At 45.2% G+C, this 14,950-nt stretch overlaps 1 protein-coding gene across 1 annotated transcript in view; it reads right to left on the reverse strand.

The window, feature by feature from the left end:
• The window catches only part of LOC138467576 (chitin synthase chs-2-like), a 282,914-nt gene that overhangs the window by 222,236 nt on the left and 45,728 nt on the right, over positions 1–14,950 (reverse strand). Inside the window, exons 3-4 of the mRNA XM_069607709.1 lie at positions 12,448–12,630; positions 2,641–3,710 (exon numbers count right to left, since the gene is read on the reverse strand). Coding sequence (XP_069463810.1) covers positions 2,641–3,710; positions 12,448–12,630 — 1,253 coding nt within the window. The remainder of the gene's footprint in view (positions 1–2,640; positions 3,711–12,447; positions 12,631–14,950) is intronic.

Here is a 14,950-nt window from a genome sequence, read left to right on the forward strand (position 1 = left end):
CTGGAGGAGCAGGGAAGCCACTGTTTAGAGGAGACTTTCATAGAGTGGACAACTCTAGAGATCTCATCTGGTGCAATGGGAGACAGGGAGGACAGTAGGGGGAGGACAGGGGTGTCCATGGAGGTGAAATGAGTAGGAGGGTGAGGGGAGGGAGCAGATGACAGAGAGGACAGGATGTCAAGAGTTTTGGAGGAAAAGTGGGGTCCAATGCAGAGAATAAGGCCTGGGAGGGGAGAGGAAAAGAGGAGACTGTGGTAGGATTGGTGAGTTCCTTGCAGATTTTAAAGAGTTCAGCCGTGTTGTTTGTGGCTCCAGAGATGCAAGCTTGGACATGAGCTCTTTTTTTGGACCAGATGGTGGGTCAATATTACCTTTGGAGTAGGTGGCAGGCCAGTTTGAGAGTGGATGAGTTAGATGTCGGCAACTTCCGCTCTGCTGATTTGCACTTTAATTTCAAAGCATGCCAAGTCAGGGTCATATTAAGAGTTGAATTTGGTGGTAGGCTTCATGCGAATCCTCATGACAGGGGCAAGGATGTTCATGGTGTTAGTGATAGAGAGATGGAGGTTAGTTAGGACAGAGTCAGGGGAGAATCGAAAGAAGGGGACGGGGAGGAATGAAGGAGAAAGCAAAGGCAGCAACTGACACATGCTTCATTGGTCGCATGACGAAGAAGGAGATTGGCAGTGCGGGAAAAGGAGACTGGGGATAGAAGAGGTGAAGGAAGGAGGAGAACAGAGATTGGTCAGAACAGGATAGAGGGGTAGTAAGGGTATTGGAGAGAGGGATGTCTGTCGAGATGAGAATATCCATCGTGTGCCCTGCAGAGTGCGTAGGGCCAGAGGGAAGGATAGTGAGGGAGAGACAGTTGCAGAGGTCAGGGAAGAGAGAGGTGGCCGCATCAGGAGAGTCGAGATGAATATTGAAGTCCCCAAGGAAGATGAGCTTGGGGAAGGAGGAAAGAAGGGAGGAGGAGAGGTCAGCCCATTCCGAGAGGAAAAGGGATGAAGGACCAGGGGGTCTGTAGATGGTAGCAAGAGTAACAGAGAAAGAAGGAGAGATAAACAGCCTGCAGACTAGGCTTTCAAAGGAAGAGTAGGATTGAGGGGGGATGATGGTGGCAGGAACCCACTCAGGGAAGGTCAGAGCCACTCCACCACCAGATCGAGATGTTCTGGGTTGGATGTCATCTTGTAGACATCATGAAAAGGAGTGTCAAAGGCAGTCATAGAGCTGGCCTTGAACCAAGTCTCAGTAAGGGTGAGGACGTCAAGGTCAATTTCTTCAAGGAGGCGACAGAAGTCAGAGGTGTGTTTAATGGAAGAGCGAGAGTTGAGGGTAGCTAAGTGAAGATGGTGACCCCCTTTGAAAGATTTACAAGGGGGTACATGGGTGCTGTGCAACTCTTGAAGATGAGGGGATGGGTGACGAAGGAAGGAGTGGAGGAAGGCGAGGGTGGGAAGTTGAGGTGGGAAGGAAGACGCCTGTCCAGAAGGAGAAGTTTGGGCTGAGAGCCCTGGGCCAGGAGAGTGCCATTGTGATAGACATTAATGGTGCATTTGAAAGAAGCGAAGTGAGCCAAGAACACTGGCGCTAGTAATGGGTGAAGGGGGGAAAGGGGAGAGGACAGAGACCATATGAGGGGTCCATATGTTAGTTGAAGGAACAGTAAAGAGAATGTCAGTGATAGTTTGGAGGAAGCATTGATGTTGGTGTCTGCGATGGGCAGACCAGGGTTGGATCTTAGGAGAGCATGTTTTAGTTTCCTTTCAGACTTTGTGAGAGAGGGAAGGTAGGAGATGGAGAAACAGTTTGAGAGAACAGGGGAGACTGAGAGCAACATGGGGGGAGGGAGCAGGAGGCGGGAGAGGTCAGAGGAGGCAGGAAGAGGGTCAGAGTCACTATGCAGCAATAGAATCGCACCAGGCTGCCAAGCAGACAGAAAACAATAGGTGTGCTGCAAGTCCTAAGGTTCGTAGAAACAACAGGAATTGCGAATGTACCTAAAACGATTTTCAAACAAAGCACTCTAAACACACAAAACAAAAATCGCTGCACAGGTGTAAGGACACCTAAATTTGATTTCTGCTACAAGGCACAATAAGCACACAAAAACGAAAATGGCTGCACAGTTGTAAGGACACCTACATTCAATTTTTGCGAAAAGGCTCTTTGAACACACAAAACGAAAATGTCTGCACAATTGTAAAGACCCCTAAAATCGATGTTTGCTAAAAGGTACTTTAAACACATAAAACGAAAATGGCTGCACAGTTGTAAGGACAACTAAATTCGATTTTTGCTAGAGGTACTTCAAATACACAAAACGAAAATGGCTGCACAGTTGTAAGGACACCTAAATTCGATTTTTGCTGGAAGTCACTTTAAACACACAAAAGTAAATGGCTGCACAGTAGTATGCCAAACAATATACACATAAAATAAAGTACCCGTCGTATCTTAACATGAGACACGTGTTTAAGTGTGTCTTTAAACACAGTCATCATTTACATTTTGCTCAAATTCTATAAGTGTTTATTATGTGACTGGCAGTCACAATAATATAGTTGCCAAAACAACATATCATGATCAAACTGTGTCTGAGACAATAACCACCCCCACAAATGAAGCACTGCTTACCTTGTGTTCTCCGCAGGAGCGTCCTGCTCGTTGTGCTGCAGCTTAATGTTTAGCAGCATTGACTGATCAATGAAGGCCGCCTCGTAGAGACGCCTGACAAAAAGTTTGGTTGTCCTTTCGATCCTCTGGATCTGCAGCCTCCAGACGTAGCTTGTGGAGAGAACCATACCCACCCACCAGCACATTCCAGACAGGCACAGCAAGACAAATACCACAGCGTACTGTTCTCTGATGACCACCACACGGCAAATATTGTGGCTAATCTCCGAAAGCAATTTCTGGGCTTCGGAAGGGCCAACATCCCTCCACACAGCCATCTGGTAGCAGAACATTGACAAGTTCCAATTCCCAGCAACTCCAAATCTTGTCCTTGCTTCTTCGTACTGAATTCCAAAAACGGCCACAAAAGCGACAGCCACAGCCAGTGTGGTGCACACCATGGGGAAGGCAAAACTGCGTTTCAAGGAGTGCACTTTGCAAGCAACGACTCCGAACCAGTGGCAGAAGACAGAAGACAACGCTTGGATGGCAAAGAGGCTGAATGCCAACAGAACCTCGTCCCTTGGCACACTTGTTAAAGTGGACCACTGCCCACCTGTGATGGGCACGTAGCTGCCTACCACCACTCCAGTCACAAGGATGCGTATCACGCTGCTGCACAAGTAGACCACATTTCTTGAAGTGCCAAGGTTCTTTCTTAGGAACTGAATATGTCCATTTTGATATAAGGATGTGAAGTTTTCCCACCAGTTGATGGATGCACAACATATTGCAATGATAGCGATTGCAAAATAACCATTCAGCTGAGATTGGGGCATGTCTGAGCTGGTAAGATAGATGTTGTGCACTACACCGAACAGCACGAATCCCAGTATGGTGAGCAGGATGGAGAGCGCGGGTAGAACCATCTTCATCTCTGGTCTCCATCTCTGATGGGCCACTTGCAAAATGGAAGGCAGGAAGCAGATGCTGTTGAGAATCATTGTGTTGCTCACGACGTTAAAATGAGGTAGGGCTACTAGGGCGAGTACAGCTGTGCCAAGAGCAGCGATGGCTTCAAGCGAGCAGACCTGTTCCAAGAGGAAAGGGAAAACAAGCAGTCAGTTGGTACAAGGTCAGACCGAGTGTCAGCAGTGTACGGTTCATGAGACGTCACCCCATACGCTACACTGGACATCATATTTTCTAACAGAGGAAGCAAAGGAAGGTCATTCTTTGTCAGTTCTAACCCAGAGGTAAAGGTGAAAAGAGGCAGACAGGGCTGACCTACGCACAATAATCTCTATTGTGCTTGCCACCCTTTTTAGGCTTTTATTGTAATATCCTCAGGAAATGTTCAAAATGGGCTAGGGTGAAACTTTGCATTTAAACAAAAGACATTAAGACAAATGTTGGAGTGAGCCCTTGGATTCAAAATGTGTTCTCCCTGCAGGAACCAATATGCCTAACAAACATACAGCAGCTCAGGAGGGTCCAGTTAATTGAAAATGTAAAATTAAAATTGTGCGGTCAAAGTAGCAGGGTACAAGAATTGATGGTTAATGTTGTGAGATAGGATTGTGAATCATTACGGTGGTTATCAATGCTCATTCCTATAAATACACTCTCACCATAATTTTGGGAGATCTGATTAGGATTGTGAATCCTTTCGGTGGTTATCAATGCTCATTGCTATAAATACACTCTCACGTTACCTTTGTGAGACAGAATTAGGATTGTGAATCCTTTCGGTGGCTATTAATACTCATCATGCACTCTACTTGCACGTTAGGTTCAGGTGACAGGATCAGTTTTGTGAATCCTTCTCTGGCTATCAATGCTCATTGTCATAACTACACTAACAGGTTAACTCTGGGAGCTAGGTTTAGGATTGTGAATCCTTTTGGTGGCTATTAATACTCATCATGCACTCTACTTGCACGCTAACTTTAGGTGATAAGATTAGGATTGTGAATCCTTTTGGTGGCTATTAATACTCATCATGCACTCTACTTGCACGCTAACTTTAGGTGATGGGATTAGGATTGTGAATCCTTTTGGTGGCTATCAATGCTTATTTCCATAACTACACTCGCAGGTTAACTCTGGGAGCTAGGATTAGGATTAAGAATCCTTTCAGTGGCTATTAATACTCATCATGCACTCTACTTGCACGTTAACTTTAGGTGATAGGATTAGGATTGTGAATCCTTTCGCTGGCTATCAATGCTCATTGCCATAACTAAACCCGCATGTTAACTCTGGAAGACAGGATTAGGATTGTGAATCCTTTTGGTGGCTATCAATGCTTATTGCCATAACTACACTCACAAGTAAACTCTGGGAGCTAGGATTAGGATTAAGAATCCTTTCGGAGGCTATTAATACTCATCATGCACTCTACTTGCATGCTAACTTTAGGTGATAGGATTAGGATTGCGAATCTTTTTGGTGGCTATTAATTATTAATACTCATCATGCACTCTACTAGCACGCTAACTTTAGGTGATAGGATTAGGATTGTGAATCTTTTTGGTGGCTATTAATTATTAATACTCATCATGCACTCTACTAGCACGCTAACTTTAGGTGATAGGATTAGGATTGTGAATCCTTTTGGTGGCTATCAATGCTTATTTCCATAACTACACTTGCAGGTTAACTCTGGGAGCTAGGATTAGGATTAAGAATCATTTCAGTGGCTATTAATACTCATCATGCACTCTACTTGCACGCTAACTTTAGGTGATAGGATTAGGATTGTGAATCCTTTTGGTGGCTATTAATACTCATCATGCACTCCACTTGCACGCTAACCTTTGGTGATAGGATTAAGATTGTGAATCCTTTTGGTGGCTATCAATGCTCATTGCCATAAGTGAACCCGCAGGTTAACTCTGTGAGATAGGATTAGGATTGTGAATCCTTTCAGTGGCTATTAATGCTTGTCATGCACTCTACACGCAGGTACATTTTAGGAGATACGATTAGGATTGGGAATCTTTTAGAGGTAGCAGTGCTCTTTAGCAAAACATCACTCTACTATCACTAGAGCAGCCAGGCATTCGCAGGCAGATCTTTTAACTTCAATTATGAACTTGTTTGAAAATCCAGATTAAATTGTGAGATGGGCAATGGCCAGTTAATCTGACTTTTTGTATTTGAGATGAATCTAATTGTTGAATGTAATCAATGTATTTAAATGAACTAATTCGTTCGGAGAGTCCGCATGTACATTGTGGAGGTGGACACAAACATTACTTGTTGGGCAGATGGAATTAGGTGGACCCTGACTTGCACGAGACAGCAGCAAGAAGAGCGCAACGATCTGTTTTGCATTTACTAGTGTAATCTGCTGAGCAGAGTGAAACGTCAATCTAACACAATAGTTGTCATGTCAATAGCACCTTGGTTTAGAGGCAAGAGTTAAGCAGGGATACAGTGTAAGTATCAATTCAGTGGTCCTAGTGCCAGACCGAGAATTGTGTGCACGGTATCTAGTCATTGCATCGAATTAAATAGCATCCAATGCATTACCAAAAATAAAATGCATTGAAAAAAAGCATTGAATGCATTTTTTTAAGGTAAAGGGTTTATTTTAATTGTAACGGGTTTTAAAGGTTAAAAAAGGATGGTTGGGGGGACCCCCTCATTAAATAAATGAAAAAAATGCTTTCAATGCTTTTTTTCGATGCTTTTTACGATGGTAAGGCATTCGATGCTATTTAATTCGATGCAATGACTATAAACCATGTGCACCAATGTATCGTGCAGCATGCACAGTTGAGGTGAGCATCCACCTGGCACGGAGTAGCCAGGAGCACCACGCTACAGTATGTGCACCCTGGTGTGATTGTGTGCATTTGCTTCCTCCTAAAGTATCCCAAACATCCCAAGTGGAAGGTGGGGGAGGGATTGGGGGGTGTATGACGCATACCAGCCCCTGGCCGGTGTACATTTTGTAACTTTTTGTGGCAGTTCCTTGTCCTGGTAAATGTTCTGTACTAAGAATCCCCACAATTGTGCACAAAATAATCCCCACACAACCAAGCAACAGACACTTAAGGAAGGTCCTGGTGCCAAATTGACACATTTGGTATTGACAAAGCATTATGAAGGCGTGGGACTGAGTGATGCATTGTTGTGCAAGTGGGTGCAGTTTGGTCGCTTAACTTCTGGAATGCGGCCGGCCCATGTGTGGATTCGTCTTTCTGTCTCATTTCTTTATTTCACAAAAACTGTTTACATGCAAAATGCAAATAACTCATCAGCCATTTTTGTAAACAAGAACAGATGTACTGCCGAGTAGACAGCCTTCACTTCTTGCAAGAATCCGGAATGAGCAATCAATCACTCTGTGCGTGCATGAGTACCTCTTGTAAAGCCAAGGCACGCACCAACTCACCAAGTGACTGATGTTCATTGCGTGTCTAATAAACGAGATAGCCATCGTGTTCCTGGTAGACTACGCGCCTTAAAGCACAGTCCTCATTCCTGTCAGGCAGCATATTAAGTGTGAGCAAGTCTCGGGAGGATAGCTCAGGGGCAACTTGATCGCCTTAGAAGCGAGACCACACTTAGCAACACAGGTTCGATCCCCGGGTCCGCGCTTAGAAACCTCTGGGTATTAAGCGCGTTATAAATAACCAATCATATCAAGTACCACGGACATGGCATGTTTGATGGAAATATGTTTTAGGGTTATTACCTATAACATTTCTCAGTGGGCTCATGAATAATTGGCATGAATCTATATACTCTGCTGTGCTTAAACACCTAAGTCCCGATTCAGTAACACACAAGTAAGATAGCTCAGCGGGTTGAGCACTCGTTGCTGCAATCTGTGTGCGATCTACAAGTCCCAGATTCGAATCCTGGCAAGGCAGTCTCAGCCTGTCATCCTTCTGAGACCGTCTAAGCCTGTCATCCTTCGGAGGTCGATAAATGAGTACCAACTTTGGTTGGGTGATATTGTATGTAAATAGGTTTTATGTAAAGCGCTTCAGATTATCATACCATTTTTTGGTGTAATAAAAGGTCACGGGAGGATAGCTCAAGCAGAAACGTGCTCGCCTTGCAAACAACAGAGGTTCGATCCCCGGGTGCATGCTTAGAAACCTCTGGGTATTAAGCATGTTATAAATACACAACTAAGACATAGGACCTCATTACGACTTTGGAGGTAGCCATGGTGCTATTGGCGCCATGGCTGCCTCCAAATCGGGTCCGGTTTCCCTGAATGGGGAATTACTGGGCCATTCTGAGTTTGGGGGGCCTGGTAATTCCTCCTTCAGGGAACCCGGGCCCGGACCTTCCCCATTCCCATTTGAGCCCCCATAGGGCGCAATGGGAATGGGTGTGGGAGCTAACAACGGGCCGAATACGATCGGCCCGTTGTTAGCTCCTTGGTCCCCTCGCGGGAGCCACTCTGGACGTCTGGTAAAACCAGACGTCCACATCTGGTCCCACAAGGGAACCTCGTAATATTGCGGAATGGGTTTAAAGGCGCCGCCACCATTAGCGGCGCCCGTTTACCCATTCCGCAATAGTTATATAATGAGGCCCATATTCCTGTAATAGCGCCTCGATGCCCGCGGGCTGTGTGAGCACTTTAAAAAAAAAAGGCTTAGCGTAAGTTTCGTTCTTTGGTGATTTTCACCAGAGCGGGGTATTCACTGGGCTTTCAAGTGAATCCAGAAAGAACTTGCGCCTCTCGGAAACCAGGTTAAAGTGCCATCCGATTCAGAAACACAATTACGCTGGGAAAACACCTGCGAAACATCCATCAGGGTGTAATTGCCTGCCCAAGTCGCAGACGGAAGTAGACGTTGAACTGAAAAAGTATAAAAAAAACCCTATTCTCGCACAGAAGAACCATTTTATCACACACGTCCACTATCTCCATCCATCCTGCTAGTCTCCATGTGCACATTTTCACACTTCTGACACCACACTCACACTATGAACTGCTGGGTATAAGTTAGGCAGCAGGAGATTTTTACCAAAGGGCGTGGATTGATGGCTTAGTTGAGTTGGAAATTCTCAGTCAACTTGTAGACCTAAGTTTTGCATGATCTGGACACCTTCATTTTGAATGCGGGGGATGCCGCGAAAAGGTGGCAAAACCTGGTTGGTGCAGATTGTCTTTGTGTATGCCCATTCCAAGCATCGGTCGCATGAGTTTTCCCACACCAGTGTGGTTACCTCATGCTGCCAAGGATAGACATTTGAAAATCTACTAGAACTGGGTTCTTTGCAGAAATTATGGCTGGTTTTCTAGTCCGTGATTCTTGCAGTGGTGGCAGTCATTTCTGCTCCTTGCTGTGCACAAGCCTGCGTGGCAAAGATCCTTGCCGAATGCATGTGGTGAAGGGAGCGGAAATCCAGACTGATCTGAATTTCCTCACCTTTCACGGCGCGCATCCAGTCATACACTGATCTGTCTCCGCAAATGGGGGAGATGGATCATCATTGCGAGAAAGAGCCTCACCGCACAGATTGTAAAATCAGTCAGGTTCTTTCCCATAATTTCACCATGTCAACTAAAATGAGGTGCTCAGCCTGGTCATGGGAAACCTTCTGGATCTATGCTCTAAAAAGTCAAACCAATCCAGACATGAGTGATTAATCAGTTTCATTGGCTTATCTTGCATAAACACCCAACACAACTGGTGGATTCATCCTTAGTTACCATGAAGTGTTCTGGTAGAGTATCTACTGCCAGAAGCGAGGCTGTGTTTGCTGCCTGCATCAGTCCGCTAGCAATACTCTGCTGCTTCCTAACTCACATTCTGGGAGACTTCTGCAGGACAGCAGGGAAAGAGTTGAGTTGAGAGGTCAATGGAACCCGAGACAGACTGCGGTGACTTTGAGATGTAGGAAATTAAATTTTATGTTGTTAAGGGCGGAGTTGCGCAAAATGTCCATCTCTTGTGATCAGATACAATCAAAGTTTGGGTTCTATCCTTGCCTGGTCAAAATGGAGCAACTCAATGGGCCTCATTATAAGTATGGCGGTAAGGCAACAAGGGCGCCGGTATCGCTACTGGCATCATTGCTACCGTACCGCCATACTACGAGTTGTGCTTGCGGGTCTCGCTCTGCCCGCTAGGTCCGACCTGGCAGGCAGTGCGGCCATAGCGAGTACAACTCGTGGATGCACCAGCACTGTTATGAACTGTGCCGGTGCCTCTGAGCTCCCCAATCCCATTCAGCCCTAGGGGGCCGAATGGAGATGGGGAGTCCTTTATGGTCGGCACCCGCGAATGTGCAATTACCGGGTCCGCCTACCTCGGCATGACCCATTAATGGCCCATTCACAGGTGCCGGTAAAATCATGGGTCCGGTGGCAGCCGTGCCTTTGTTACAGGTTTTTCAAAATGGCCACATGGACAGCAGATCTGAAGCTGTTTTCTGGGATGAAAAGCTTGATTATCCGCAGGAGAGGCGGTTGGGACTAAGCCGTAGGAATTCCGTCTTAGAGCAGTGGAGCTGCAGGTAAGCACTGCATATCCACGGCTGGATGCTGTGGATGTCTTTGATGGAGGATATCTTGAGGTGGAGCTGTTAGTCATCTGCACATTAGTAGATGTGGATGTTGTATGTAGCCAGGAAGGTTCCAAGCAGGTCCATGTAAAGATTGAAGATTAAAAACTGTCTTTTGCAACCATCTCACAGCAGATTGTGTTTATTTAACGAGGTGAGCTTATATTTGTGATTTTATATCTCACAACATGGTTATTCTTATGGCATTCCAGCTTTCTAGGATACAATTAATGGTAAAATGTATCACAAAGTGCTTGTATGTGGGATGTGCAAAGTAACAGGACTGCACCTTCACACACTTGGCGAAGTTTACTGTAAAACTTTACAAACTTTATTAAGTTCTGGAGAAAAGGGCTTCAATATTTCCTTTAGCTTTAGCAAATCTGTAGTTATGGTTGAGTTTGACTCCCATAGGAAGAACACTTTTTCAGACGTTTATAACTTTGGCGACATTTGACATATCTGCAAATAACTTTATGAAATATGTGACTACGTTTTTTCACAAAAGGGTTGTAAAATAGGTACAGCGGTAAAAGTTCTAATGGGGCACAAAAAATTCCGTTCCATTTTTCATAGGGAAAACTTTTTTTCACTGGTGTATTGAAGCAAAGGTGTGGTTTCACTTGTTTAGTGAAAACAGTCCCAGAGTTGTTTAACTGGCCAAAATCCTCGTTTGTGTGCTTCAAGCTCGTAGACCTACACACGGATGAAGAGTGTGATTTTTGAGGCCAGGATCGAGCACTTTGGTTTGAATGTCCTGGTCTAGTTCCACAACTGTTATTAAAGGGGAGCACGATGTGCTAGTTGAAAGAAAACCATCCTCTTTTTTGGGTGTGGGAAATGTTTTTAAATGTCCAGCATTATGACCCCAGATTTTTTCAGCTTCTCGCGGCACAAAAATTGCAAATATTTTGAAAAGGGGCATATTGCAGTCCTCTGGGAATCCCCCTCGCCCTGGGCATTGGTGATCTTTAAATGTGTCGCTAGCATGCCCTACGGCCAATGGCTACGCCGCAGACACGCTGAGCCACCCTCCTGTGTCCTAACCCAGCGGTGAATTTCTGAGGGCATAACCATTGTCCATTCCCCAGACACAGCCTTCCATTCTTTGTGTCTGCCAGGCATGGCCTAGAACCATAGCACTGGCCCTACCAAGTGACCAATTGTTCCCAATGGGCATGGGCTGTGGGTACAGCCAGTGGCCAATATACCCAGGCTATGCACTTCAATTATGCTCTGAGCAACCCCAAGCCACCTGAAGTGTCCATTGAGCATGGCCTGTGCTTATTCCATATGTCCATGTCTGAATCTCCAAGCCATTGGACTCTGACATACTCAGTGGCCACTTTGGCTTGGGCATGGCCATTAGCCAAGTCTAATTCACCCCCAAGCCACTTGCTGTTGCACTGGGAATGTCCTATGGCAATGCCCAGTGTCCACTTTGCATTAAGTATGCTTTTGTGACATTTCAACAGGATCCCAAGCCATCCACATCAGCAGCCGTGCTTGCCTGCGCGAAGGCAGGTCTGCATGCCACCTCTATCAACACAAACCCAATCCAAGACCAACCATGCTTCTCATATGATTTATTTAGAGCTGAATGTTGATAGATGTCCTTGCATATTCAAAAAGTAATTATTGAAATAAACAAACATGCCCCTTATCCCTATTTAGAAAGAAATAGCAGTGACCGATCTATCTGTACCAAACTGGTGAAAAGCCACTGATATGTGCAAGCAACTCTGCTGACAAAACCCTATTCAGAGCACACTCTTACAATAAGAATTGATCATTCACCTTACCTTCATGCTGCTAGTTATGGATTACTGTTAAGGTCCTCATTCTACAATGCCACACCAGCTGCACACATATCCGGTGCTCACGCGCACCTTTTGACTCTCTCTACTCTGTCTACTGACTTGAACTTTGATTCCCAAGGGCGTTCAACCTACCAGCGCCTTCAGACCATACCAATAGTACATAAGGCGCTATATAAAAGTAACATAACATAACAAGCTAACACAAGCTGTTAGCCTGATTCTTGGGGCTCCCCGGTTTGGCAGATAAGAGTAACAAGACACAGGGAGATAGAGGGATTTTTCCAGTGTAACACAACTTGAGCAATGGGCGGCGTCAAAGAATGTATTCTCTTGTTTCCACAATTGACAGTTTCACACCTACAACACCGCACCTCCTTGTTAAAATTGTATAATTTGGAGCATAGGGTGTTGCTTCTCCCTTTTCCCCCTATTACTTTGAATGCTACGGTGAAATTGATCTTACCGTCATTAAGACACGTTTATATGGAGAATTTGAAGGGTTGAAGGTCAATTTCCACACGCTCTTCAGAAACGTCAGTACGTTGGGGATCATGAGCATGCCACCAATGATGAGGAGACCAAAAGGCTTGTTGGAGAAGTAGAGGGAGTTTGGACCCGCCAGCATTATCATCAGCACAAAAGAAGCCTTCAGAATACAGAAAAGAGAAATATGCGCGTTAAACCGGACACTTCATGGTTTTCATTGTACACGTTTTATAAGCTCTCATATATATATATTTTGAACTAACCTTTGAAAATTATTTTTGAGTAATGTAATCAACCTTACTAGTGCCATCACAGGAGGTGGGGAGTGTTTCGTATTCCTTTATCTGCAAGGAAGGGATTGTCTCAATATTATATTTAAATAATGACTTTAGCTACACCGATTCTGTTACAATAAATATAGTTTCCTTCATGTATTAGGTAAACCGGGGAACCCCAATTTAGCAATCAGAATAAGATTGCTGCTGGATGCGGTTGTCGTGGCAGCGGGCTCCACAATCTTCATGTGCTTCCTCCTCACATTCCTTTATACTCCTTCATAACTGTTAACATCCTGATGACAGAGAGAAACTGAATTATGACTTTCAGGAGAACGTATGGCGTATATTTGTTGGACGTGAATCCAGCAATTCCTGGATCTTGAATCACAATAGGTGACACTGAGTAGTATCAATTGTTGTTGTTATGGTAACCACAATAGAAATCCATCCAAAAAAGAACTACGCTTTCTTGCTTCCTCCAACATCCACCAGACTCTCCCAACTCATTCCTCACCATCTTTCTAACTTCCTCCCTTAAGACTCCCAAACTTGGGGATTTCTTCGACTGTGACTTTAGACTGTAACAAGTCATCATGACGAAGGCCATTGCAGCCAGGAGTAACCCCTTCATCAGTAAGAACATCTGTCTTTTTACTTTACTAAAACCCACATCTCAACGCTTGTGCTCATTAAACGGGACTACTATTGCAGCCTAATCTACGACTTCCTCTCTACTCCGTCTTTTCCTTCAACAAGGATCGCAACTTCACTACAAGCACCCTCTACAACCTCTCATGATCCTCTCCTCCCTTCACCACACTGGGTGACCATCTATGTCAAACTGCTCTCTCTTTACATTCCTGCTACTCGTTTGTAAATATATTCAAGGTCTAGCCCCCCTACCTAGCTGCCTCCATTTCACTCTTACTCCCCTCTCACACCATCATCCTGTGATTATCCTCTCTCCTCAACCCTGCCATCCTTCATTCTTCTGTGTATCCTTCCAATTCTGCTCCTTCTCGCAAGACAGGACTAAACACTTGCTAACCACGGTACGAGTGCCTCACATCCTCACACTGACCAGCCTTTAATGAGGCCTTAAACACTTGCTAACCACGGTACGAGTGCCTCACAGCCTCACACTGGCCAGCCCTTAATGAGGCCTTAAACACTTGCTAACCACGGTACGAGTGCCTCACATCCTCACACTGACCAGCCCTTAATGAGGCCTTAAACACTTGCTAACCACGGTACGAGTGCCTCACATCCTCACACTGACCAGCCCTTAATGAGGCCTTAAACACTTGCTAACCACGGTACGAGTGCCTCACATCCTCACACTGGCCAGCCTTTAATGAGGCCTTAAACACTTGCTAACCACGGTACGAGTGCCTCACAGCCTCACACTGGCCAGCCCTTAATGAGGCCTTAAACACTTGCTAACCACGGTATGAGTGCCTCACATCCTCACACTGACCAGCCCTTAATGAGGCCTTAAACACTTGCTAACCACGGTACGAGTGCCTCACATCCTCACACTGACCAGCCCTTAATGAGGCCTTAAACACTTGCTAACCACGGTACGAGTGCCTCACATGCTAACCACAGTACGAGTGCCTCACAGCCTCACACTGGCCAGCCCTTAATGAGGCAATCACATCCCTTACGAGAACATTTCGCATCCAGGCACTGAATGTTTATATGTGTGGCAACAACCTGCAATGACCACTTGATTTGGGCTATTTACTTCTGTCTCTAGGCCTTATCATCGATCTATGTTACTTTACTCTATGCTACCATCTCATCAACCTCTCATTCATATAATCACCTACCAATTGTAAAGGCACTCGACCCAGGGACTGCCTCTGTGATATGTACCACCTGCTATGTACATTAGTTCTGCTTGAAATGGCATCCATGTTATTGAATACATGCAATAAATACAATGCCATCAACGATATGGTAAAAGATGTATAAAGCACGATCTCCTAAGAAGTCATCATGGCACCAGAGAAACAGGACCTACCTGTGAGGACTGGCCAACCAACATCATGCTGAACATTTATTTAGGAAAACTGTGTGTTTTTAGACCATGTCTAAACTGCAAGTGGTTAACAATTCAGCTGAGCGTAATGGGAAGACAGAACCGTGCCTGAGGGAGAAGGACCTTCCACCTCATTTAGCATGGGGTTTAGGGACAAT

Source organism: Ambystoma mexicanum, chromosome 4q (assembly GCF_040938575.1).
Source record: "Ambystoma mexicanum isolate Mex_15411 chromosome 4q, UKY_AmexF1_1, whole genome shotgun sequence".
Taxonomy (NCBI): Eukaryota; Metazoa; Chordata; class Amphibia; order Caudata; family Ambystomatidae; genus Ambystoma; species Ambystoma mexicanum.